Source organism: Gallus gallus, chromosome 4 (genome assembly GCF_016699485.2).
Source record: "Gallus gallus isolate bGalGal1 chromosome 4, bGalGal1.mat.broiler.GRCg7b, whole genome shotgun sequence".
Taxonomy (NCBI): Eukaryota; Metazoa; Chordata; class Aves; order Galliformes; family Phasianidae; genus Gallus; species Gallus gallus.
The window spans coordinates 5,140,592-5,168,010 of NC_052535.1; the positions used below are offsets into that span (position 1 = coordinate 5,140,592).

At 54.7% G+C, this 27,419-nt stretch overlaps 2 protein-coding genes across 3 annotated transcripts in view; one reads left to right on the plus strand and one right to left on the minus strand.

Moving 5' to 3' along the window:
- Positions 1-760: 760 nt before the first annotated feature.
- Positions 761-8,550, minus strand: TNMD (tenomodulin). Its single transcript, NM_206985.3, has 7 exons — positions 8,447-8,550; positions 8,219-8,353; positions 5,452-5,592; positions 4,450-4,551; positions 2,458-2,611; positions 1,214-1,383; positions 761-1,139 (listed from the first exon to the last, which is right to left on the minus strand). The coding sequence occupies exons 1-7, from the start codon at positions 8,492-8,494 to the stop codon at positions 930-932; spliced, it is 960 nt and encodes a 319-aa protein (NP_996868.2). The 5' UTR covers positions 8,495-8,550; the 3' UTR covers positions 761-929.
- Positions 8,551-23,961: 15,411 nt separating this feature from the next.
- PCDH19 (protocadherin 19) overlaps positions 23,962-27,419 on the plus strand; it is a 52,653-nt gene continuing 49,195 nt past the window's right edge. For both annotated transcript variants that reach the window (NM_001397770.1, NM_001098607.2), the window contains exon 1: positions 23,962-26,431. In NM_001397770.1, the coding sequence (NP_001384699.1) occupies positions 24,291-26,431 (2,141 nt within the window). In that variant the 5' untranslated portion in view covers positions 23,962-24,290. The remainder of the gene's footprint in view (positions 26,432-27,419) is intronic.

Here is a 27,419-nt window from a genome sequence, read left to right on the forward strand (position 1 = left end):
CGCCACTTTGCTGATGAAGGGAGGGAAGGAAACATTCACTCCTGAGCTGGGTGTTTGCCTGGGGCTGGCTAAGCAGAGGGCTGCTGGCCAAGCCCTGCCGGGAGCTGAACATGGGGATCGGGACAGGATGCCTGCAGGGACACAGCACTGGGGACACTGCACGTGGGGATGTGGAGCCTGAGGGGCTGCAGCAGCGCCTGTGATGAGTGCTCGGCACCTGCTGCTTGCTGATGTGCATCCTCCTTTGCTGGAGCAGCTGTTTTTGTGGGTGAAATCAAAAGAGAGAAAATCTGAGATTTTGGCTGTGAAGGTTGAGTGTTCTCCTCAGTGTGGCAGCAGTTTAAAGGCTATTTTTTGTCTCCTGCATTGCAGACTTTGCCTGTGTCTTAGCTGGGGGACAGCTGATGGCTCTCAGGGCCGTTTGCACCACAATTTCCTCCAGCTTTGGTTGCTCATTTCCCTGCTGGCTCCTGCTTGGGCTCTGCATGCAGGGAGCCCTGTCACCCTGAAACATGCTAGGGGGCACCTGGAGCTGTCACAGCTGTCACCGTAGACTCCTGAGCATCCCCAGAGGCACCAGAGTTAAGGGGTGCTGTGTGTTAACAAGTGCTGGCTCTGCCAAGGAGCACGCTGGGGACCCCAGCAAGGCGACTCCCTGCACCTGAGTTATGGCTGCTCAATGAGGAGGCAGCCGAGCAATTAGATCACTCCTCAGACCCATTAAGCGTCACAGGCTGAGATGAAACGACTTTCCATTTTCTTTGCAATCGCTCATACAGGACATTTATTGCTTGCCTCTTGCCGCTCGGTGGGGCGATGACGCCAGCCTGGCCCAGCCCTCGGAGCCACGCTCAGGGTCCCACAGCCTGTCTGGGGGTTCCCACGGCCTGCAGGCCTCTACCTGGAGGCTCAGTGGGTGCGCATGGGGCTTACACCCGGCCCAGCATGCGTGCGATCCACCAGTTGCAGGGCATGATGATACGGCAGATCACCCTGCCGCCCTGGTAGCAGTATGGGTAGGGGTAGTAGCCCAGCAGCGGCTCGCAGACCCGCCGGCAGTAGCGGTTGGCACGGCGGCACTGTGCGCAGCAGTAGCCCCGCTCGTCCCACAGAGGGTGGAACTCCAGCCCGTTCTCCGTCTGTGGGAGAGAGTCGGTTGTCAGTGCGGCCTGGGTGCTGCCGGGCACCCCAGCGCGTGCTTCCCCACACTCACGTAGTCGTTGACAGGAAGGTCCTCTTCTGTCAGCTGCCGTGCCCGGCGCTTGGGTCCTGGCAGGGCAGCCTCCATCCCACGCTCATTGCCCCCATGCAGCCAGCTCTGCTCATCCGTGAACAGCCCGGTGTCATCTTCTTCTGTTCCTTCCAGGCCAGCCAGCTCCGGAGCTGTGGGAAGAACTCATATTTATAGAGTCCCAGCTTGGACCCCGTGAGGAGATGTCATCTGGGACACTTTCAACCCTGCTACGGTATCTGCTGGGTGTTTGGAAGGATGGAATCATTACAGTTGGGAAAGACCTCTAAGATCATCCAGTCCAACCCCAATCCACCCCCACCGTGCCCATAACCACGTCCCTCAGTGCCACATCCCCACGGTTCTGGAACACCTCCAGTCACCCCACCGCTCCCTGGGCAGCCCTGTGCCAGTGCATCACTGCTCTTTCTGAGAAGAAATTTCTCCTAACATCCAACCTGAGTGTTGTTACGGACACTTCTGGCCCTACTACAGCATCTGCTTGTGGTTTAGGCCAGACCCATCGTGACACTCATTTCCTTTGCTGAAACTTTATCACAAATGGGGGCTGACAGAGGAGATGGGGGACACGGGAAGGGGACGGCGGATGGGGACAGCAGCCTCACACCACAGCAGGGTGCTGGTGGCCATGAGCCGCTTGGTTCTGCATGAGACAAGACCTTGTGCCTCCACGGCTGCTGAGGAGGGAGGTGTCCTGATTGAGGCTTTAAACAAGCTCATTCTGATAGAAATGGGTTAGAGAGAGTGGGTAATTATACCAGCAGATCTCACAGGCCACAACCTCTAAGAGGAACGTGTGGCGAGCAGCTGGAGGTGGCAGCCCCGTGGTGTGATTGAGAGGCGGATGGCTGCTCCTGCTCTGATGTTCATGTGGTGATGAGAATTTAGGCGTCCCAGTTTCCAGCAGCGCTGGCTTCCTCGCAGGTACAAAGGGGTTTTCTGCCTTGTTACGAGGGGGGAGGCCACTTTACAAAATGCAGAGCGGTGGGGAGCCGATGGAGATGAACACTTGGCAGAGAGAACTGTCGGCCCACGCTATTACGTTGGCCATATTCCCTCTTGGTTGTGGCAAGCATTGAGCTCATGTCTGAGACTTGCAGCAGGGCAATGGGAGTGGGGTAGTGGCAGAGAGGGCAGGGGAGGTGGCAGGGCTGCTCCCAGTGGTTACCCTGCGGGTATGTGGGGCAGGAGATAGCTCCTGGTACCTGCTATCGGCGTTGGGTGGATCCAGTAGATGGTCACGTTTCTACAAATGTTAAAAATTTTGGAGCTCTTCAGGAACTCCTTGTTCTGAATGGGTTTTTCGCCAGGCACCCAGACCATGGACTGCTCAAAGTAGGTGGTGGTGATTTCTTCACCCTGAAGAAGAGTCAGATTTGAGAGCAGCATGGTGAGGCACCCTCACCCCAGCTCAGCACCCCTCTTCTCCTCCTTATCCCAGTGCACATCTCCACTCCAAGCACCTGGGTTTGTCTGCATCAGACCCTGGACTGGGGTCTCAGCAGGTGCACACCTGACCAGCACCACCCTCCTCTCACTTCCCTCCCTCCGTCATGCCGCAGAAGCCTTCTCCTTTGCAGTCCCCGCCATCTGGATCAGCCTTCTGGAGCTCCCCAGCTCGTTTAGAACCAAAGATTAAAACATCTCCTCTCTGCTTTGCTCTTACTACTTAATTTCTCTCTCCTTCTGCTCCTGATCTTGTGGTCGAACACTAATTTATTCCTCACAGAAATTCTTTGCATGGCCGTATTCTGTAATTTATACCACATGTCTCTGCCGTTGCATTATTCCATGGTGTGTTTTGGCAGGCACTTAGGGAGGAGATATATAAAGATTATTGGATGGGTCTGTGCTGTGCTGTCTGCCAAGGCGGCGCGGTGGATGGTGCTGGTGGTGGCCCATAGAGCAAGCTGGCAAATGGCTTTTTCTCTCCAGAAGGTGTCTGGAGCTGCATTTTTCTTTTATAGAATTTTTCCATATGGCTTCAAGAAGTCTTACTCAAGAGCCAGCAACACCTGACCCATTTCGAGTTGTTTTCAGCATTTTGCTAAAAGCCATCCCATTGGGAAGGCGGCCTGGAAGTGCTGGGGCTCCAGGAGGGATTTTCCCCACTTCTCGTGTTTTTTGCCTCCTTTTGTGTTTCCCCCTCCAAACTACAGAGAACCAGGGGAGGGAGGAGAGCAGAGATTGCTGCTGAAGGTACCGACTGTGTGTTTCCCAATTTCTCCAAAGGCAGCCAGGCTCCCTGGAAGAAATGGTAGATCTTAAATCTACATTTATCTCCCTGGGTTTTACATTTCAGCTCTCTACCTGGGGCAATGTTCTGCTAAAGACTGAAAAGTCATATCCGTTTTATGGTGGTAGCAGAGAAAGATCTATTAGCTTCTTATGGCATAATCAAAGAATCTGTGTCTCAGAATTTGGGTCATGATTCAGGGAAATGTTTCTGCCCTCGCTTTATTCCAAACACATGTTCTGCTGGCACTTAATTTGCCATGGCTTCCGGGCAGGGGGGATTGAACTGACCCTCATCCTGTAAGTGGGCAGGCTTGGCTTGGGGATGGGGCACACCTGCTGCCCTCGCCCCATCAGTGGCACAGAGCCAGCTGGAGTATCCCCTGCTAGAGCAGAGTTCAGAGATGGAGGTAGCACTATTTCCACGCTGCACATCGAGCGTGCACCTCGTTCCAGCAAGACGTGGTGGGTGATATTTAAAGGCACATCTGCAAAAGGGAGGCTTGTGGAGGCCACGCTGGCACACCGTGGATGCCTCGGTGGCAGTGCTTGGCCAGGCTGCATGCAAGTGGTGGAGCGCCTTCCCAAATCGCATTTTGTAAACGCGGCTGCTCTTTTAAATTCATTACTTCTGCCTCATTCTGCTCGAGAGCAGGAGGCTCAGTTCTCGGAGAAAGCAATTTGACTGACTTTTTGGTGTTTGCTAATCCTGAGCTGCCTTACGACCTTTTGACTACAACAGGATTATTGTTCTTGATCTCCGGTATTGTGCTGAGAGGTTTTTGTCTGTCTGCTGCCTAATCCCGTTTTTTTTTTTTTTTTCGACTTGTTGTTTTCAGAAGCAATCCTCTGCAATAAGATCATTTCGTGAAGCGATCACAACTCCTTATTTCTCTATCACAGCCTGGCACAGAGGGAGCGCCGGGTGCCCCGTAGATTTGGGTGCCGCTTTGCCCACATACCTCCAGCTCAGGGATCTTGGCCTCTGTAGTCTCAGGTATGACTTTGGTCTGAGTTTTGATGAAGCACTTTTGAAGTCCCACAAAGAAGATGCCGGTTATTCCCTACAGCATGAAAACAAAGAGCAAGAAAGCAGTCACGGCGTAGCAGGAGGATAAATAACAGCATCCTACGGGGAGTACAGCTGGATCAGAGCTTAGTCATATTTTTCCTGTTGATGTTTTTGTGCAAACTCTGCTCAGCAGCAGTGCTAAGATGTACTAACAGGTTCTCCTAAGGGATGTTGCATTTTATGGTTTGGGAGAATTGGGCTTTTTACAAATATTTTAAGGCAGGTAGTCATAAAATTCCACTTTGCTCCCCTTCTCCTTGTAACTATCACGAGCTCTAGTTACCATAAATAAAAATATGCAGAAGAATATTTGACCGTTATGGTTATATGAACATTCAGCCCTCAGTTCCTGCTAGGCTATTAGCTGAAAATTTTGCCATATGTCACTGCACAAGGTATTTCCCTACAAATTTTAATTAGGTTTCAGAGAGAGCCTACAACATTGTCACAAGGTTTTAATGCTCTCCAGACAGACAAATGTACTGGGTTTGGGTAGATTTATGATGATTGCATTCCTTTGCAGGGGTAAATCCAATAACTAGGTCTCGCTTTTAAAATGCATTTTGCTGGAACTGAACCTTGCCACTGTTAAAGCTTACGTAGGCACACATCTCCTCTCCTTTGAGAGTACGCCCAGGTGGTCTGCACATGGGGATTGCTCTCTCTGATGCAGAACAAAACCATCCTGGAGCTTGCTCCGGCAACACCACAGCATCCTAAGGGATCCTCTTGTTCCTGTTGCAGCTGGACTGGGAAGCACATGTTGCATTTTAAGCACCCGCTGGGTCCCATCCCATTGGGGTGCCGGGGCACTCCCGCAGAGCATCCCCACAGCTCCCAGCAAGGAGATGGGGTCTGGGCAGAGCTTCCTCCACAAACCCTGCTCACTCACGTTCTTGAAGTCGTGGATCTCCAGGATCTCCTCACTGCCGTTCCCACTCCTGAAGGTCTCCGTCCTGGTCAGCGGGTCGATCTCCATCACGATTTTCTTCTTCTCGCCGTGGCTGAAGAAGGTGTGCTCCATGTCATAGACCTGAAAGGCACAAAACCACACTAGCTGAGCCCCCACTGCCTTTCTAGTCTTTCTTGTGCCTTGGAGAGGCAGCTCCCAGGGAGGAGGGGCAGGATGGAGGCATGTGCTTGGCTATATGATAATGGAGAACCTGAATAGGAGCAGGTGGACTTGGGGCTAGAAGATGCTCATCCCACACCCATTTGTGATAGAATCATAGAATCATTAAGGTTGTAAAAGATCGGCACTAAGGTCATGCAGTCCAACCATCAATCCATCACCACCACGTCCACTAAACCACATCGCTCAGTGCCACATCTCCATGGTTCTGGAACACCTCCAAGGACGCTGACCCCACCACCTCCCTGGGCAGCCTGTGCCAATACCTCACCACTCTTTCTGAGAAGAATTTTTTCCTAACATCCTGTATTTATGTTCCAGGCTGGACTGAAGCCCTGACTAAGGGACTTTGCCATCCCCCATCCGCAGCTCGCTGGCTCCATCTCTGTGCCTTCTGCTTTCCCTGAGAAGTGCCTCCTCCTGCCTTCAGGAGGTTGGGGATCGCCTGCAGATCAAAGCCCTCCTTGATGGCTGCTGAAGAGCTGCTGAGGAGCTGCAGGGTGTCACAGCCTGCTCCCCGGTGTGCTCATCCCTGCAGGGAGCTGGGGGAGCAGCCCTCTCCTCCCCACACAGCAAGCCTGGCAGCCCTCCCGGCTCTGCGGACGCCAGGCCCTTAAAGGATGAGTAGTGGCAGATGCTGTTTGAAGCGCAGAAGTGATCCTGCTGGCACAGCGAGAGCTGAGCGGAGTCTCTTTTCCCCAGTCAAATAGCAACGTGCTGAAGCAAAGGGCTTGTGCAAAACCCTTCTCAGGGTTTTCCGGGTCAGCGTCCCCCATTTTGCCACTTCAGGAGGATGTTGTGGTGCTGGAGCTGGCTGAGCAGTGCAGTAACTACCGGGTACCTTTGCCCCTGGTAAAAATGTGAAGAATGATGTGCTCCTTGGCAGTCGCCAGCGTCTCCTGTTAGTCAGCAGGAGGCTTTTATAAAGATATATATATATGTCAATAGACTTTATGATATGGAAAAAGTAGTGCAGAGCCTGAGGTGGCTGGAAGGCTGCCTGCTCTGACTGACAGCGTGCGCACGGGGCCATAAATCAGCTACAGGAGGGTACGATCCTCAGTGGTACCTTACTCTCAAGTTCCTCTCCATTTACAAAGACTTATTCACGCCAGCGCTGTGGCCAAATAACCCATTTGGGCTTGGCTTGCCCTGTGCTACTCAGAGAGATGTTTTATAGGGCTAAAAATGATTCTTGCTTGCCAGCCCTTGAAATACGTCCCCATGTGTGTCCGTGGTGAGCCCCTCGCTGATGGCTCCTTCCTGCGCTGGTGGTGCTGGGGCGATGCTGCCATGCTGCAGGCACCAGGCCTGGTGCAGAAGGGCTTTCAGTGCTGACATCCTCCAGGTTCTCCCACACTGCTGGTGGGGCTGTGAGAGCCCAGGGATGGCGTTTTGGTGCTGGGAGCAGGACTTCCCCTGACGTATCTTTCCTTGCCAAGATAGCACAGGTGAAGCACCAGTATCACTTTTCCTGGTCATTTTTAAGTCATTGGCATTGACATAAATGACTTAAAATGACTTTAAAAGGGTGAATGGCCACGTGTGAGCTCTGGGTGGTCTCTCTCCCCTTGGTCACTTGCTACCAACAGCCCCATCTCCACTTGTTTTAGCCACGCTGCCTTTGGCCATCGCTGGGATTTTCCTGTACCTGACCCCTTGCCATTCCCTTGATGTCCGAACTGAGTCAGAGCCCATCTCAGGGTCAGCACCACCCCCCTGGCTCACACTGTGCTTCTCGAGGAACAGTGGAGACTTTATAAACGTCTTGGCAAGAGCCCGGCCGCACATATGGCTTTTATTGCTTCTATTTGCGGTATTTATTTCTATGTGCTGATAAGAAGACAAAGCTTCTGGCGCCTGAGGGTCCGCGGGTTGGTGAGGAGCGAGGGGCGCTTGCTGGAGGAAAAGGGATGTGCACGGGAATTTTGGGGCTGTCAGGAGTAGGGAATCAAACTCCAGCACGGTGCACCCAGGGCCTCCCAGCTGAGCACTGCACATAGAGGGAGTGGGGAATGGAGGAGCCCAATCCAGTTAGCAGGAGCTCCCTCTCCAAAAGCTAATCCGTCTCACCATCCCCTCACATTGCAGACACATTAAAGTAAGAAATACAATCCATGACAATCAATCACCACTGCGTCCTGGCTTTCTCTCCTCTTTATGCGGTGGCATAATGACTTTTCCACCGGTTTCTGGCAAGATAATTGAAATGAAATGGAAAATATTTTCTTACTTGTCATAAAATTTGCTGCCCGTGAAAGAGAGTAACTTTAACTCTTCATGGTGCAGCTCTGTACCCTTTAATTGTCATTTAGGAGAGTAATGTGGTGACAGAGAAAAAAGCCAGCCCGTATAAAGTAAAAGCTAGTTATGAATAATACAGGGCTTTGTAAAAGTCCCCACAAATCCTTGTGGTGTAAGCAAATACATTTTGCAAGCCTGCCTGGATTTCAGGGCGCAGTTCAATTTAAGCGAGGAGGTAGGGGAGCGCAGCGCTCTGAAACACTGCCCAGAGGGCTGCACTTACCTGTCTGGGTGCTGAGTTCCCCAGGTGTTTGACACCAAAGAGCACGAGGATGAGAGCAATGAGCAGCACGCCGAAGAGTAGCCCGCAGACCTTGTACCTGGTGCAGGTCTTCTTTTGGGTCTTGGATGCTTCTGCCTAGATAAGCACAAAAGGACAATATCCAGAGTTGTGCCATCACTCCCGGAGGGACGAGGACATGAGCACACCGGATGCACACGGCAAACTCACATCCAAAAAGCGGCAGTCCTCAGGGCCGTGCCGCGACGTCCCTCCCATGGTCTCAGTGCTGGCTGCTCCCTGTGCGCGAGGACGAGCGCTCGAGGTGGAGTTACGCAGCCTCTGGGCTGCACATGCATTAAGGCTGGCTTCCTGCGGCTCCGATGACGGCTGCAGCCAGCGTTCCCCTCAGCCCGCCTGCCCCGGGGCTGGGACAGGAACACGGGTGGGCGAGAGGGAACGTCAGCAGCTTGCAGGCTGTGGGCGATTCCCATGTGTTTGGAGATGAGCCCACGCTCGGCTCCACTGCACGGCGCCCATCGGGCCTCTTATGAGGTCCCAGCTGGAGTTCAGGGGCTCGTCCTTCCAGTGCTGCCTCTGCCCTCTGCTTCTCCCCCTGCACCAACCCTGGATGCGCTCAGGCTGTGCCAGGGCTCCCCGGGCTCCTGGGGCAGTGGGGGTGTGGATATGGGCACAGCAGCAGTGCAGGTGTGCCCATGGGCACGCATCCGTGTGTGCGCAAGTGTCTGCACACACATCTACGTGTATGCATTTGCATGTGTGTGCGCAAACGTGTGTGTGCATGCAGATGTGTGCACATCCTGCCAGCACCACAGGAATCTGAGCTCTCCCCGTGGAGAGCCCTGGCACCCCGCGCTCTCTTTGTGCGGCTCCTGCATCGCCCCGCAGTTCAGCCCAGCCTGGAATTTCCTGACTAAATGTTTTGGTTTTTTTTTTTTTTGTACTTAAAAACAATTTCCATTTGTGGAAATCAGCCCATCTCTTCATGGAAATGAACCCATTTTGAGGAGGTCTTTCAGGACTGCGGTGCAAAGTCTCTGCTCTGAGCAGGACAGCGGCTCCCTGGTGCGGAGGAGCTGGCAAACTCCCTCTTCCCAAGCTGTCTGTGCTAATAAAAACCCCAAGTGCGGGATGCACTAATTAAAACTGCACTGAAAGGAAGAAAACCCGCGTTGAAAATCCATGTCTGCTTTTGCTCTGATGAGAAGCAGAAGAAGAAATGGCAGCATTGGCGATGCCAGGACCGGTGCCGGCCCTGCAGCTGCTGCCGGCCTTGCATGAGGGTGTCTAATACGAGAGGCTGATACTGACAAGTGGGAGACAGCAGGTTATTCGGGGAGGGAAAATCATTTTTCAATGGGCAGCAATTGCAGTCAGCCTTTGAAAACGTCTGAAATATTTTGGAAACCTGAGTGCAGCAAATACGTGCAGCCACCGCAGCTCTACTTGCACACGCTGCCTTTCACAGGGAAGTTTCGCCTCCGAAGCTTTTGTTCTGGAAACTGAAGGAACTGTTTGGGACTGAAAACATTTTTTTGTTTCTTTCCTTCCCTGTCAAAATTACTGCTTCAGAGGAAAGCTTTGGAGCTGCTCTACTGAAAGGCGGTTATGATTACAGGAAAGAATTACAGCAGCGCCGTTAACCAGACATAATTGATCCGCATCGCAGCCATCTTCACAATATCCCCCACTCCAGGCGCAGGAAACACTGCAAATACCACTCATAAACCAAATTAGGCATTATTATTTTATTACTGTTGTAAGGTAAATGTCAAGTTTTTTAATGACAATCAGCACAACTCCGCCAGGAGTCAGACGGCTGAATTAGCTTGAAGAGGTGAGAACCTCCCAGGGCTGGAAGTTAATAAAACTCAATAAATATCACCACACATGAGGAGCAGGCAGAGGGATGGGGCTCCTGCATACCTCCGCTCTCCATAGGGAGCTGTAGTGCTGCCCAGCCCCACGTTCCGGGTTTGGTGGCAGCAAAACAACCTTGGTGGCAGCAAAACAACTTTCAGTGGCTGTAAGATGACAATTAGGGTTTCTATAAGAGAGCAGCTCTGATGGAAATCTCCCATCGGCGCCGATGAAGAGGGAACAACCACTAATTTTCTTCGAAGCTAATGAGTGCCAGTCTGCATGACGGGGGAGAATTTAATCTGATGCAAACTGAGGAATAGAAGCAATGCTGATATTAATGTGTGGCTAATTGATACCCAGAAGAACGTTTGGAATGATTAAAAGGCATTTGATTTCTGTACAGGACAATAAGAGGCTCATTTCCTGCTCTCCTTTCTGCACTTCTTGCTTCGGTTTGCCCAGCAAACGATCTCTCACACTGCTGTGCAGCTTCAGCGCTGCACGAAATCCCTGTGTCTGGAAATGCCATACCAAGAAATTCCTCCCAGCCAGCACAGCAGTGTGAGAAGCAGGAATAAAAGCTGCCCCGAACCGCTGAGAGCAGCTCCCCGGAGCAGAGCAGCTCGGCCAGCAGCCTCCATCCAAAAACGAACCGTGATTAATGGGGTGCTCTTTGTTCTAATGAAAAACCCATTAAGGTCAGTGGCAGCATCTCGGAGCAGCACTAAACTGGAACGATGGAGACAGTAAAGTTAAAAATGAGCCATAATATTAATGTGGATAGTGAATTAATTGGGCAATTCCACAGGCAGTACGTAAATCACAGTGTTCCCCACGGGACAGGGTTGCTCATGGTGCTCACCATGGGATGCAGCCTCAGGAACACCATGCCCCCCGGCCACCACCCCCTGGGGGCTGCCAAGGGTGTCCCCACAGGGCTGTGCCTCTTGCACTGCATACTGCTGGCTCTCCTGTGCTGCTAACACAGCTCTTTAGCCACGAGGCTGACTGCTCCGAGCCCTTTCTGCTTCAAACAATGCCATTCTCTGCAACTTTGGGCAGATGAGAGAGGCTGCGTATCTCCTCTTATCAACCTGCCACACAGGGCCCTGTTGGAGAGAGGTTTTGATAATTGGCCTATTCATCATTCATTGTTTATCTTAAGTTCACAGCGTGGTAGAAAACTCCGGAGACACACTTGATTCAAGTTAAGGAACTTAATCATCATGACAAAACCACCCAGGGATTTTGGGCTTCATGCGTGTTGCTCTCTGCCGCAGCGGATGCTGGGGGCTGGAAGGCCTCACTGAGGGATGGGACAGATGAGCTCACGGTGGTCAATCCAGAGGAGCTGCTCAGTGATTGCCATCAGCACGTGCCTCTCTTCGCTCACCCCATGAAAACCCCCTGTCTCGGCACCACGCCGGCCCCCTCATCAACAGAAGTTATGAACAGAACGGAAGAACTTCATCCAAATGCTGGTTTCATCTTGATAAATAACTGTGTGGATGGGGCTCTGGGCAGCCTGGTCTACTGTGTGGCAACCCTGCCAGCAGCAGGCGGGCTTGGAGCTCGATGATCTTTAAGGTCCCTTCCAACCCAAGCCATTCTACGGTTCTATGACAATTTCATGTCTCTTTTCTACTAGATATTCAATGCTTCTTCAGAAACACTTCCTCATGCATGAGTCTCCCCATGCCTACAGGACAAATGCAAGCTGCGTTGTTCATCAGGCTCTGAGCATCTGGGATGCAAAGACCAACATCGTAATCCCCAGCCATTGTAAGTCACTTCTCCCAGTAAGGAGCTACTTCCCACCAGGAGCTCTAAAATGTAATTGAAAGCTACGTGTGTGTTGGTGGTGCACAGAAAGCCATTTTATTAAAGATATTTTAAGGCTGAAAGGGTTGTTAAGATCCAAAGCAATGTTGCGGAGCTGCTGCCAGATGCGTGCACAAGAGGATGATAACGCTGGCTGCCTGTTGTAATGTGGGCATCTCAGTCAGGAAGAGATTCTTTATGAGGGGGCAGTGAGGATGTCCACTAGCACAGGATGCCCAGCCAGTGTGGGTGCTCCAGCCCTTCAGGTGCTCAAGGCCAGGCTGGATGGGGCCCTGGGCAGCCTGAGCTGGAGGGGATAACCAGCCTGCTCCTTTCCTGTAGCATAACCACACAGCTCTGGCTGCTCCCAGCACCAGCTGCTCCCAACTGCAGAGCTGGAGTCACTGGAGCCAACGTGGCTCAGCTGCCCCCGCTGGGGAGTATATAGGGAGCGGGATAGGGGCTGTGGGGGCACTGCTCGGCTCAGCGGGTTGTTATCATGGGTAGGGATGTTTGGGTACGTGGGACAGCAAGAACCGAAGGTTGGTGAGAGGTGACTGAGAGGAAAGCAGAGGAAAGGTCGGAAATGGAGGAGGCTCTGGTGTCTGTGGATGATGTGGGCTGGCTGCAAGCTGCGTGAAGCTGAACACTGGGGTTTGGGTTTGTGCCCCTTGGCCAGTGCGTGGGGATTCCCAGGAGAAGTCAGCTACAGGGATCACGTTCTGCATGTGTGTGCTTTTGTCCTCTCTATAGAAGCACATTTTTTCTTGCTTACTGGGAGTTCCTGTTTGTCATTTTTATAAATCAGTGTTTATTGGCCTAATTATTGTAAATGCAGAGCCCAATAAAGGTGACTGTGATTGCAATATCTGGTAATGAATTTTATAACAAACCTGCTGAGCTTGAAAGCTGCCAGCAGGAGAGACATTATGTCAGGTTAATGACAGAGAGGAGAAATGCTCCCCACTATGCTTTTTCCAGAGCATGAAGGACCTCTGGGGGAGGCTGCTGGGGTCCTGCAGGGTCCCCTCGTGCTGCACCCCAAAGCTGTGGGGCTCCTTGCTGCTCCCCTATGGCTGTGTGATGACACTTCAGGCATCAGGATGGGGAGGCACGGCCCTGCCAGGACTCAGCCCTATGCTGGACATGTAGCCAAGAGCCAGCAGCACCCAGAGGTGCTCCTCTTGCTTTTTCAGTTCCCCATTTGCCTTAATCCCACCATGCAAATGCTGAATGTGAGGCAGTGGGAAAGCAGCTTAAACAGCACCTAAAGCTAGCTCAACTCAAACTGCTGTAAATAGATTAATTTAAAAAAAATCAATTGAGCTCTGCAGGGGCAGATTTTCCAATAGAGATGCACATCAGCACTCCGGTGTCTGCTCCCATCTCCTGCCCTGTTGTGGAGAGCAGTGTCCCCTCTCCACCTTGATGCCCTCAGCTCATATTCGGCCACGTGTGGGGCTGCCCCACGGCCACCCCAACCCCCTCCCTGTGCAGCCCAGGAGTGACTTTGCTGGCGAAAGGATTGCTGCTCCTGAAGTGTGGTGGTGTGGGACATTCGTGGGCTGCTTGGGAGTGCTTAGGAAGCCCCAAGTGGTGATGCTATTAAATATGATCACAAACACGTCTGATCTCTGGCCAGCACCAAGCTCTGCTGTTTCCCAAAGTCTCCCAGTTTGGATCTGGATCTGCATTTCAAAGCCACGAATGCTTGGCTCTGAGCACTCAGTCTGTTACAGATGTCAGCTCTGTTGAGCCCGGCTCTGCGCTGCTCCTGGTCCGGTCTGCGCCACTGCAGGGATTCGGGTGACTCTGCTGGTTGGGCTCAGACCCAGAGCATGGCTTCGTGCTGCTCAGCGCTGGGTTGGCAGGGTTTGACTTAGCTTTTCCACCAGCAAGAACCTGGTAGAAAAGGGAAAGGATGAAGTCTGGAAAAGAACACATTTTCTCTTAAATAATGCAGAGAAATACGGAGGAGGAGGTTGTACAAATGTGATTTAGCCCTTTGTCCCTGTGTTATTTGCTCCCAGTCGTGAGCGTGCCTCATCTGCGTCCCGTGGGCTGGGGGAATTGCTTGCCCTCTGCAATGTGCAGGTGCTCGCAGGCACGGAGCCTCCTCTCCCAACTGCCACCAAGGGGCCTGAGCCGCTTGTTTTATATCTTTCATATTTGCTTGGCAGCTGCTGCGTTTGACGCTGCTCGATGCGAGAGCAAATTGCATTAACAGAAACATATTTATGGGGATGAGTTGAGGGGGAGGGAATCGTGCTCCGAGGCTGTTTGCAGAAAACTGTGCTGAGCTCCTTGGGGGCTGTTGGGGGTGCTGGGCAGGAAGCACCCAGCCCCTGGCCTTGCTCAGAAGCCGGGGTGAAGGGCTCTGGGGGGTGCTCCCCCAGTACCCACTTCCCTTGTGCCCCCCATCAGTGTCCATTGGTTTCTTGCAGTGTGCCCCAGTGATGTATCTGCTGGAAGCATGAAGGCAGAGGCGGAAGGCTGGGATACATGGCTGCGCTCAGCTAGCTGCCTAAGATATTGTCAGGGCAATATCCTGCCCCGCTCCACCTTTGAGCAGCGATATTTCATTAATTTGGTCATCTCTGCCTGTGCTGACACTGTTGCAATATTGCAGAGGTTCCCGCTCGCATCTCCCTGGGGAGGAGCGGGATTCAGACAGCAGCGGAGCTCTGCCCCGTGCAGCGCTGTGAGCCCCGCGGCTGCTGCAGGGTTCACCACGTCCTGCGTTCCCCGGATGCTTTCAGGCAGCAATAATGATACAGCAGCTCACACCAAAGCAACTGGTTATTATCATCAAACCCTCCGAAATCCCAGGGAAGCTCAGCGAGGTCTAGATGAAGTCATGCCCCCGTACAGACACAAAAACGTCACGTTGCGTTGGCCAACGCCAGCAGATATTGAGTGAGTGGCATGGATGCCCTTTCCCCCCAGTTTACAAATAGCCCTTGTGCTGTTGGTCCCACAGGGGGCTGGCACTGGCACTAAGATCCCTCCAGCTCTCCCACCCGGTGGCCAGGACAGGCCTTCCCCACATGGCCATGGTTTGTGTCACCATGTTGGCTGCAGACAGGGGGTCAGGTGAATCCTCCCCTCCACTTGCACAAATACCTCTATAATGCAGAATACATGTACGTTTCTGTTTTCATTGACATGTGAGGGAGGGCACACTGCCACATTCTGACTGCCTTATCACAGACGGTGGCACCGCACCATGCAAGTGACGTGTCCAACAGCAGCAGTGTGAGGAGCAGGGCTGACATCTCCCCTCCATCAGCTGCACCAGGGACTTCCCTGCCAGGCATGGGAGTGACAAATTGTGCGATCAATATGGAGGATGAGCTGTGCTGTAATCTTGCTCAGCCCCGCTAAGCCCGGAATTGATCCAGATCTAATCTCACTGATCCTGGGCAAACCCAAGAGCAGATCCAGATTCTGATGTAACATATCCTGTGCAAATCCAGAGGAGCTCGATCAATGTCTCCGTGTCATCACGCCGGTTCCTACTCGCCGTGAAGGGGCTTATCTGCGTTATCTGCTCTGTGATGTGTAACGCGATCGAGCTGGGCACGGTGATTGATCCACTGCTCATTAGTGACTGATATCCCCTTCCCAGGGCTGCAGTGCCCCGCTCTACCTGCAGGGCGGCGGGGTTCCCATGAGGTGTGATAGGAAGAGGCTGAATTCTGGCTGGGGATCGGTGCTGTGGATGTAGTCTACCTAAACCTTAGTAAGGCCTTTGACTATCTCCCACGGTGTTCTGCTGGAGAAGCTAGCAGCCCATGGCTTGGACAGAAGGAAAAGGAATTGGCTGAATGTGAGCCACCGGTGTGCCTAGGTGGTCAAGAAGACCAATGGCATCCTGGATTATATCAGCAATAGTGCGTCCAGCAGGAGCAGGAGGTGGTCATCCCTCCACACTCAGCTCTGCTGACGCCACACCTCAGTGCTGGGCTCACTGTTGGGCCCCTCTCTGCGAGAAAGACATTGAGGTGCTGTGGGGTGTGTGCAGAGATGGGCAATGGAGCTGTGAGGAGTCAGGAGCACCAGTCTGGTGGGGAGCAGCTGAGGGAACTGGGGTTGTTCAGCCTGGAGAAGAGGAGGCTCAGGGGAGAGCTTGTTGTTCTCTACAACACCTGAAAGGAGGTTGTGGTAAGACAGTGGTCGGCCTCTTCTCCCAGGTAACAGTGATAGGATGAGATGGAATGGCTTCACGTTGCTCCGGGGGAGGTTTAGGTTGGATGTTATGAAAACTTTCTTCTCAGAAGGAGTGGTGATGCACTGGCACAGCTGCCCAAGGAGGTGGTGGGGTCACCATCCCTGGAGGTGTTCCAGAACCATGGAGATGTGACACTGTGGGACACGACTATGGACATGGTGGGGGTGGGTTGGGGTTGGACTAGATGATCTCAGAGGTCATTTCCAACCTTTATGATTTGCTTTTGATTATGTCTCACCTCAGTTATGAATGTTTCGCATTGTTCTCAAAATCTATGGTGGAGCTGAGGATGTCTGGAGGAGATGCAGTCTGTGTAGGTGGGCTCTTGTGCCTGCCTGGAGCACTCACTGGCTTCCTTACCCAACACCACTGCCATCGGTGAGCACTGCATGCCCCCTCACTTTGCTGCACTGCCCACAAACACCAGCTCTGCAGCCCGTGGCACTAGGATCGAGCTCATCCAAGAGAGCAAGCAGCAGAATCCACGTGTGCCAGTCAAGGGGCTTCTGCTGCAGGGCCCTCTTGCAACTCTAATAACTTCAGGAACAAAAAGCAATTACCTTCTGGGTGGAATTTCTCCAGCCTTTACTCAGCCCACTGGGGAATTTGGTAGGCGCAAGTACTGCAGTTTTATTCAGCTATTCCTAAGTTATACCCAGCACAGGGAAAATGGCATGTCTCACAGCTTGATGTTTTTCTGATGTCTTTATTCTAATATATAGATATATATATATATAAAGAAAAAAAACCAGACTCCAAAACTCTCTCTTCAAAATGTAAAACCTGTCCTTAGCTTAATTCAGTGGAGACTCAAGCAGCTGCTCCTGCATCTTGGAGAAAAGAGGCCCTGTGCTGGTAACGCGTGCTGGGATTGCAGGCAGGGAGATGAAGGTGCCGCTCCCCACGCCCCAGCTCTGCGGGGATATGGGATGTGGAATCAGGGCTGCTCACAGCACAGGCACCCCGTTGACCCCACTGGGTGTTACGGGGCGCCCTGCAGCCGGGCACCTGGATCCCCAGGAGGAGGATGCGGTGTGGGTTTCTATGGCAGTGCAGTGCACGGCAGCGGTTCTCCTTATCGCTCCGACCCGATCGGGAGAAATTGCTTTTGTCAATTTTAATTTCGGCTGAGCTGAGCAGGATAAACAAAGGGAGGTGCGGGCAAAGCAGATGGTTTGTCACAGAGCACAGAGCAAGCAGGAAGACTGCAGCTTTTTATAGTGTGTAATGGCCTTTCCTCGCATCGAGCTATCCATCACCGTGCTGCTCCTGAAATAACCACGCCTGTGCGACGTATGCGAAACACCCCAATGCCGCAGCAGGTCTGGGCCATCCTGGCAAAGGTGGGGAGCACCCACTGTCCTCCTGGCCCCACAGTGGGGGACGTGGCCGTGCTGCCCGGTGCCATGGCACCGCGTCCCGAGCAGCTGCGGGGATGGGATTATATTTTCTTGGAGCTCATGCTCTCTGAGCACAGCGCAGATTGGTGGATATTTGTTTCAATAAGAACCATGCTGGTGTTTGCAAACCCTTTTAAATTGCTCTCAGCAAGCGCTTCTGCATCTGGAGAAAAGCCTGCTTGCGGAAAAGCCTGCAGAAAGAGGAGGTCTTGGAGCCTGACGCCCTGCCAGGTTCCATCCCGCCGAGCGCCGGGGCCGCAGCGGGGCCGAGTGATGTCCCTGACTGCTGAGAGTCCCTGTGCCAAAACGGCCCCATTAAAGCATCCCTCTGCAATCTCGGATGCTGCGCAAATAGGAAGGAAAAAATCAAAGTATGTACGTTTGAACTTTATTAACGAACAGAAAGAGGGCTAAACGTATCCCGCGAACCATTTGCTGCGTATATGCAGAATGCCTAAAATAGCTCTGGCGGCTGCTGGAGCTCAGGTTTGTGCCCTAAGCCATGACAATCTCCATACATTCGTGCTGGCAGCAGCCAACCCTGCAGGCTGAGCTGCTGGTGGCTGTGATTTCTGCAGATAGGCGCTGCCAGATCCGAGCCAGAGCATCGCGCCTCCACACACACAGGCAGGGATTGTCCCCCTGGGGGACAGCAGAGTTCTGCTGGCATTGGTGGTGCAGGGCAGGGGCAGCAAGGCTATGTGCTGCTTTTCCCTTCCAGTGTGGTACTCACGTGGTGCATTGGGGTGAAGGAGGATTTCTTCTCCGTCCCTTGCATCTCTCTGCTCTGTGAGTGGGGCAGCAGTGATTGCTGTGGTGCCCTGTCCTTGTGCAGGAGGCACCCACGTGGCACACTGCTGCTCCCGAGTGTTTAAATGCAGCTCCTCTGTGTGATGCCACATCTCCCAACGTGCCTCCCCTCTCGTTTTTAGGGGAAACACTCCATTTCCACGAGTGCCCCTGAATGATCCCCTATAGGCGATCGCATCACCTATAAACAAGACAAACCCGGGGAACAGATGCATCCCCTACCGTTAATAGATTAAAATTATAGATGATCACGAAATAGCAGAGTACAGAATAAATATAGCCGTGATGTAAATTACTTTTTCCTCTATTTCCTTCCATTAGCAAGGGCCCATTTACCTCAGCAGAACGCTGTCCCTGGGAAGAGGCCGGGCTGGATGAGGAGCTTTGGTGCTGTGAGTGCTGTTAAGGGCTATGGGATGCAGGACGCTGCCTGCAGTGCCTCCAGTTCTGCTCATGAGAGGGAAAAAAAGGCTCTTCCTATCTGATTTGTGGTCTTTTGTCCTGAGCATCTCTTCTTCCACAAAGCGTTTTGGCCAGCAGACGGGTGAGGAAAGTTTGCAGCATTGGCAATTACACCGTGTGATATAGGAGCAGACCCTCAAACAAGATGATTGCTCATTTTACCAGGCACAGCTATCCATTATGGTTAATAAAACACTGCGTAAGTAATTCTCAGCCCGATCCAAATGATGGATCTCGCTGGACTCCCTTCCATCCTCAGCCTCATGTCATAGGGTATGTAGGCATCAGCAGACAGAGATATTTGCGGCTGACTGCGTGGACAGCCAACTTCTTCCCCTTGTTTCCCAAGGGTCAGATGGGCTCAGGTGCCACCACCATCTCCAGGCTGTGTCCTGCTCGGAAGGACAGGGCTGGTGCTGGTGGCACTGTTGTGCCAGAGCCGGGGACACAGCGTGTCCCTACAGCCACCCCTTGGCTCTGGGTGCTGCAGTGGCACTGTCCCAGCAGTGCTGCCTCCTGCCCGTTGCTGGGACCGTCTCCAGGTAAAAGCAAGAGAACATTTGGGAGCTGTCAGCACTCCACCAGTGCCAGGTATCTAATTCTGGCTGGAGGAAAGGAACAGCGCAATCTATTTCCCATCCCACAGGGTCAGCAGCAGACTACGGAGTGCGCTGGGACAAAGAGGGGAGACAAGAAAAAATGCAGAATAAGGGATTTCACCGTATTTACAACAATTTCGAGGCTCCTGCTGGAGCTGCCGTGCAGAGTGCTACCCTCTGTGCATCAGCCACGGAGCAGTGCAGAGGGAAGCACCGCGCTGAGCACGTTCTGCACATCACTGCCCTTCTCTGGGGGGCTCTGTTCCCTGGCTGTCGGGTCCAGCTCGTGGCTGGGATGCACAGCAGCACTCCACTGTGTGCTGATGGCACGGATTGCAATGTCATTGTGCTCGCTTTGCTCCCCTCCCTCTCCTCTCCGTGCTTTTAATCTTTGCTTAACTTGTTGTTCAGGCAATTGCATGGCATTTAGTGCGCGGTGATGTGTGTTTGGGGCCTGCGCTGGAAATGCAGCTCATTATCTGGAGTGGATAATATTAAGCACTTTTCTCTGCTGGCCATTTGATCACAAGGTTATCCTGGCTGATGGGTTTATACGCTGCGATTGATTGCAGGGGAGATATCCAGCCGGAGCTCACGCCTCCCGAAGGTGTGCTGCCGTGCCGCGATGTTGGGGGGCAGGAGGGATGTGGGGGGCGATGGGTGGCCAAGCAGCCTGCTGGCACTGCTCAGCCCCACTCTGGGTTCAGCTCTGTGTGCTGAGCTGCCTTCACCTTCCCAAATGGAAGAGGCTCCGGGGCACGGTGGCCTGTTGCCTGAGCACCACGCTGCCCCAGGGCCCCCAGCTGTGCTGTATCCCCCCCCACACCCCCTCTGCACGCCCAGCACTACGCCACGCTGCGGGCTGTGGACCCGGGAGGGATCCGGTGCGCTTCCCCTGGGCCGACCCCAATGCGGAGCTCAGCCCTGCACCTGCCACTTTTTTAATATAGGCTCTAAATCAGATTAGAGCTGCCTGTCTGGCTCGGCATGATGCGCTTGGTGATTATTCAGCATTATGTAATCTTTGATAAAAGATGCTGCATCGGTGGAAGCGAATTAAACTATCGAGCGATAGGAGCGGATCGAATCCCCCCGGAGCAGTGCCACGGCCCTCTGGCACCGTCACCTCTCCTCGCAGCTCCGGTGGCTCAATGGCCAAGGAGCTTTTTGCTCTCTGAGTTTTCCCATTTCTCCATTTCATCTCTCTGTGCTGCAGTTTTCCTCGCCGGCTGTGATATTAGAAACATTGCTAGGGGAAGAGAAAAAAAAAGCACAGACCTACACCGTAACGCTGACACCCGGATGCGTTGAGAAGCTTTCAAGTTTTGCAGCACCGGATAAGCAAAGAAAGGAAAAAAGAAAAAAAAAAAAATAAACCTACATCATTTATTTTCCTTCTCCGAGCAGCTGAAAGGAAAAAGTGCCAGAAAGGAGAAAAACAACACTTCACAAACGTTACCTGTGGAATTAAAAGGACGGCTCTGGAAAAAAAAAAATAAATAAAATTAAACAGATAAAGTTTCTCTTTGATGTTTCAAAGGGATTTTGATGTTGTGGAGCGTTCCGTGCGCGGGGTCTCCCCGCAGCCTCTCCCCCACACGTGGCCTCAGCCCCCCACCCGTGGAAGTTTGAACGCCCCCCCGGCTGGCAGCTGACACCGGGGCTTCAAATACCCATGGCTCAAACCCTGAGATTTACTTCTGATGGGTGTAAGAGAGACAGCAACGGGCGCCGGGCTGGGAAGGTGTCATTCGCATTAGCGCTCAAACAAAGGGCTGCGAGCTGCGCTGTGTGCTTTAATTACAGCTTTCCTTATCGTACAGCGTGGGCAGGAGCAGCAGCACCACCTTCGGTGCGAGGTGCCAGCAGGGATGGCTTCAGCTCCCCACCAGCTGCCGGCAGCTCAGCCCCAACCTGTGCATGGGGGGCTCTTTGCATGGGGGGCTCTTTGCATGGGGTCTGGCCGGGGGGGGGTTGGGGGCAGTGGGAGTGTATGGGGCAGCCAGCACTGTGCCAGCCGTCCCCTCCGGGGTCACAGCGTGGTGGGAGCGCTGAGCTTTGGGTGTGCTCATTGTGTTGCAAGGAGCGGAGTTGAAGCGTTCAGATTTCCAAGCCAACGTGTGGCATCTTTATTAATGTGCCTGCTTGAGTTCCCTGGGACGCGACGTTTTCTCCTCACCCCGGCCATCCATCTGTGCTGATACCACGGCCATTAATCCATGTTGGTGACAGCACTCGGCCCTCCCGCGGGGCAGGGGATGCGGAGTGGGGTCAGGGAGTAGCCCAGACATGAGCCCATCGCTGCGCCCACCCCCTGCCCTTCTCCATCGCCAAACGGAAGGGAATCTTTTCAGATCTCAGAGCCTTTGCCTGCCTGCCCGGTGCCTCCGTCACATCAGCAATTTCCTTTATCGCGGCAGCAGAAAGACATGCACGCAATAAATAAAACTCTCGGACTTCAGAAGGAAATATTTCAGCAGAAAAAGAGCTGGGAAAGGAGGTGGGTCCCTGCCCAGCCCCTGCTCCTCCCCACACCCCCGCTGTGCTCACCTGATTCCCTCTGCTTTACATATCTCCACTGCACAACTTTCTCCCTCCGGGGAACTGCGTCGCAGCCTCATCATTCCCACTGTCAGCAGAGGGGATTTTTTCCCCTGTGACATTCCACCTAAGCGCTCCATTTCTTCATTTCCCATCACCCCTCCTATTGATGCCCCTTGTCCGTGTTAAATAATTCCTTCCTTCCCTCTCTGTTTATACCAACCACATTTGCAAGGCTCTGTTCGCCTCCCAACATACAGCTCTTACCCAAGCAATACATATATTCAAACCTTTGAATCTTCCTTCCGAACTCGGTCAGTCCGTGCCTTTGATCATTCCCTACAACCTGTTGCCAGAGACAGCTCCACACCCTCCTCACCTGGGGGGTCTCAGCATCCTCATCCCCCCCAGCTGTGCCCCTCTATCCCTGGGCATCGCCGAGTGCTCAGCGCCCACCTCATTTTGTCGTTTCCTGCCCACGTTTACCGATCTCGCTGGGCCCTTCCGTGTTAATTTTCCACGCTTGCTGGAGCTCGCAGCACCTCCCAGCATAGCATCATCTGCCAAATTCATTAACGCGCAGTTTACTCCCTCTTTCCAGGTCATTAATGAGGGTATTAAATGAGAGCAGACCTAACCTAGATCCCTGCAGTACCCCATCAACACCTCCCCCTGTTTCTAATTACCCTTTGTTTATGAGCCTTCAGCCGGCTTTCCAACCCGCGTGGCACAGTTCAAGCCATCAGAATCAATTTTTTTTCCGAGGAAGACGACACGAGAGCGGCACCAGAGGTGTCCCCACCCGCCCCGTCCCCACCTGCTGCGTCCACTCCTCCCGGGCGGGGCGAGGAGCGGCGCCAGGTGCGGAAATCCCGTAGGACGCGCGGCGGGAGCACGAAAGCCACCCGTGTCCGTGGCCATCCGAGGTGGGACGTCCCCAGGGTGAGTGGCGCCGGGGGGAGGTGCCCGTAGGAACGGTGTCCCCAAAACAGTACCCCCAGGGATGTCGCCCGCAGAAGGGTACCCCCGGGGGACGACGCTTTGCTGTCCCGGGCTGCTGACCCCGGCGCGGTGTCCGGGGATGCTGCGGTGCCCGCGCCGCCCGCAAGGTGGCGCCGTTGTGCCTGCGAAGCCGCGCGAACCCCGACGGCGCGCCCGCTCCGCGCTGCCCCGGGGGCCGATGCCGCTCCCCCCTCCCGCCGCCGCCGCCCCGCCGGCCCCGCGCCCCGTCCCTCAGCCCGCCCCGGCGCCGCCCGGCCGCTATCGACCCGCGGCTTCCCGGGGCGGTGTGCCGCAGAGAAGCGCCGGCACCCGGCCCTTTTGTAATTTTTATTATCGTTGTATTTCAAACCCTTCGGGATTCCGCTTGGCTGAAAGTTCGCAGCTAAAAGCTCCGGAGCCGCGCCCGCCAGGGCCGGGAGGTGGGACGGGGGGGGGGGGGGGGGGGGGGGGGGGGGCACAGACCGCCCAGCACTCGGAGCACGGCCGCTTCCCCGCGCTCTGCAATCACAGTGCCGTGCACCTGCGCGTCCGCTCGGCGACCCGAGGTACGGAGCGGTGAATCGCGTTTAAAAGTTCATTTTTCTAAGCGAAAAGGCAGCACCCAGCAGCAGCTCTCCGCCTTTCCCAGGGAATTAAAGATAATTAGTAGCGAGTTGGGCGCGCTGCCACGCGCGGGAGCCGCAGGGAAAACCCCAGCAGCGCCGCTTCCCACGGTGCCGTCGCGCCCCAAAGCGCTCGCAGTTGAAGGGCGCCGGGCGAACTCGGGCGGCACGCAGCGGCTCCCGGCACGGCGCACCCCGCTCCGCTCCCGGCCGCGCCGCTCCGCAGCCCCGCCTCGGCCCCGCCCCCCGGTCGGCGGCGCAGCTCGGCGCGCTCCCATTGGTGGAAGAGCGCCGCGCCCGCCCCGCCCCCTCGCGCCCATTGGACGCGGCTCTCCGTTTCCCGCCCCCGCACCGCCCGCCCCCGCGCCGCCCGCCGGCGCTCCGGACTGCGGGCAGTGGCGTGCGGCCGCCGCAGCGAGCGCCGGCGGGAGCGGGTTCAGCCTCGGCGCGGTGCGGCTCGGCGCGGCTCGGCACGGCTCGGCTCAGCTCCGGCTCCACTTCCCGCTCCCGCTCGCCATGCCCGACCCATCCCCTGCAGCGCCGGCTCCGAGCTGCTGAGCGGGCGGTGTTGGCGTGGACGCGGGGGGACCGCGGCTCCGGTGCCCGCTCCCGCCCGCCGCCGCCGGAGCGCTCCGCCGGGCGCTGCCCGCATGCGGGCGGGCGGCCCCTGAGGCGAGCTGCCGTCGGGGCGCGACGCGGCGGCCGGAGGGGGCGGGTGCGGCGATGGGGGCTCTCCCGGCGCTGCTGGGGGCCGCCTTGCTTTGGGCCGGCGCCGGCGCCCTCGTCAACCTCAAGTACTCGGTGGAGGAGGAGCAGCGGGCCGGCACCGTGATCGCCAACATCGCCAAGGACGCGCGGGACGCCGGTTTCGTGATAGACCCTCGGCAGCCCACCGCCTTCCGAGTGGTCTCCAACTCGGCGCCCCACCTGGTGGATATCAACCCCGGGTCTGGGCTGCTGGTCACCAAGCAGAAGATCGACCGGGACCTGCTGTGCCGGCAGAGTCCCAAGTGCGTCATCTCGCTGGAGGTGATGTCCAGCTCCATGGAGATCTGCGTGATCAAGCTGGAGATCAAGGACCTCAACGACAACGCGCCCAGCTTCCCCACTGACCAGATCGAGCTGGAGATCTCGGAGACCGCCAGCCCCGGCACCCGTGTCCCACTGGAGAGTGCCTACGACCCGGACTCGGGCAGCTTTGGAGTGCAGAGCTATCAGATCACCCCCAACGACCTCTTTGGGCTGGAGACCAAGACGCGGGGAGATGGCTCTCGCTTTGCTGAGCTGGTGGTAGAGAAGAGCCTGGACCGTGAGACCCAGTCCCACTACAGTTATGTGATCACGGCGCTGGATGGCGGAGACCCGCCCAACTTTGGCACAGTGGAGCTTAGCATCCGCGTCATCGACTCCAATGACAACAACCCACTCTTCGAGGAGCCGGCCTACACTGTCAGCGTGCCTGAAAATGCCCCACCGGGCACACCAGTCATCCGCCTCAACGCCTCTGACCCGGATGAGGGCACCAATGGGCAGGTGCTCTACTCTTTCCACAGCTATGTCTCTGACCGGGCTCGAGAGCTCTTCCAGATCGACCCTCAGAGTGGCCTCATCACAGTCAGTGGTGCCATCGACTATGAGGAGGGACATGTATATGAGCTGGATGTGCAGGCCAAGGACTTGGGACCTAACTCCATCCCTGCCCACTGCAAAGTGACCATCAGCGTGCAGGACGCCAACGACAACCCTCCCCTCATCAACCTTCTCTCCGTCAACAGTGAGCTGGTGGAGGTGAGCGAGAACGCCCCTCCGGGGTACGTCATTGCCCTGGTGCGGGTCTCGGACCGTGACTCAGGGGCCAATGGACGTGTGCAGTGCAAGCTGCTGGGCAACGTGCCCTTCCGGCTGCAGGAGTATGAGAGCTTCTCCACCATCCTGGTGGATGGGCGGCTGGACCGTGAGCAAAGGGACCAGTACAACCTCACCATCCAGGCCAAGGACAACGGTGTCCCCTCCTTGCAAGCTACCAAGTCCTTCACTGTCAAGATCACCGATGAGAATGACAACCACCCTCACTTTTCCAAGCCCTACTACCAGGTCATCGTGCAGGAGAACAACACCCCGGGGGCCTACCTCCTCTCAGTCTCAGCAAGGGACCCTGACCTGGGCCTCAATGGCAGCGTCTCCTACCAGATTGTGCCCTCCCAAGTCAGGGACATGCCTGTCTTCACTTATGTCTCCATCAACCCCAACTCTGGAGATATCTATGCCTTGAGGTCCTTCAATCATGAACAGACCAAGGCCTTTGAGTTCAAAGTCTTGGCGAAAGATGGGGGCAATCCCTCTCTGCAGAGCAATGCCACTGTCAGGGTGATTGTCCTGGATGTCAACGACAACACGCCGGTGATCACAGCCCCACCGTTGGTCAATGGGACCGCGGAGGTGTACATCCCCCGGAACGCAGGGGTTGGCTACTTGGTGACAGTGGTCAAGGCAGATGACTATGATGAGGGTGAAAATGGCAGGCTTTCCTATGAAATGGTGGAAGGAGACAGAGGATTTTTTGAGATAGACCAGGTCAATGGAGAGATAAGGACCACCAGAGCCTTTGGGGAGAATGCCAAGACAGCCTACGAGCTGATCGTGGTGGCTCACGACCATGGAAAAACATCCCTGTCGGCCTCTGCCTTGATTTTGATATACCTGTCCCCAGCCCTGGATGCCCAGGAGTCCATAGGATCTGTTAACCTCTCCCTGATTTTCATTATTGCCCTGGGGTCTATTGCGGCCATTCTTTTTGTCACCATGATCTTCGTGGCAGTAAAGTGCAAAAGGGATAACAAGGAAATCAGGACCTATAACTGCAGGTAAAGAACATCTTTATTTCTGTGTACCGGCCAGGGGCTGCTTTGATTTCTGCGAGCAGTTATTTTTTCTTTTGCTGTTGTATGCCTGGGCTTTGCTTTAGCAGCAGCAGCGAGCCGCAGGTCTGTGAGATGTCCTTTGGAGCTTTAGAGCACTTCTCAGGGGGAAGAAGCAAGCCCCACGCCGAGGTGCGGGCTGGCATCATTTTTCATTTGCCAATCTGTTGCAGCGGGCGTTGGGCTCTGCTCTGTACAGAAGTGCCTTGGGGACAGATCCACCACCCCTCCCACGTGCCGTGGGACCACACAGTGGCATCCTGGTGGTGCCCGCAGCAGCGGGGACCGTGGGCCCTTCCTTCCCTCCAAGAGCCATTGTGCGCCCGTGGCGTGGATGCGACTCAGCCACGGACGACAATGGAGCCGAGCGGATAAATGCTCCCCAAAGCTTCCCATCCCCACAGACGGATGGGAGTGATGGGGACGCGGTGGCTGTGAGCCGGGGCTCTCGCAATTATTTTTGCAGCGCTGCATTCTTTTGCCCAGGCTGAATGTGGGCGCGCGGTCCGAAATGCAGGAGGGCAGGTCAGCGCCGGCTGAAAGGGGAAGATGTGGAACCGAGCCCCTGAATATGTAACAGCCTCGCGATTATTGTCTCTCTTTTACTATTCTCTGTGTTACACAAGTTAGTAGACAAACGCTAACCACACATGAATATCAATCAGATGCCATAAAAGAGCAGCTGCAATGCCTCATAAATGGTTTAATCCTGTTACTAGTGAAATAGCCATGACTTCTCCATTCCCTCAGCACTGAGTCATTTCAGATGGGAGGAATGGAAATTAATTTTGCTCTACCTTTGAAACCTGGCATCGCCTGTGGCCATTCGGTGGGGGGGGGGGGGAGGGAGGGTGTGCGGTCTTTAAAGTTTTATTTATGCAGAAATAATGCTGAAGAGTTTGATTTTTCCACCCCGTTTTCACAACATGAAGTG

Excerpts from the sequence above, each read along its gene's own strand:
- TNMD (NM_206985.3), bottom strand. The coding sequence starts at position 8,494 with ATGGGAGGGACGTCGCGGCACGGCCCTGAGGACTGCCGCTTTTTGGAT. Across the intron at positions 1,384-2,457 it reads CCACCCAACGCCGATAGCAG|CTCCGGAGCTGGCTGGCCTG; the intron begins GTACCAGGAGCT and ends TTCTTCCCACAG. Across the intron at positions 1,140-1,213 it reads ACCTTCCTGTCAACGACTAC|ACGGAGAACGGGCTGGAGTT; the intron begins GTGAGTGTGGGG and ends TCTCTCCCACAG.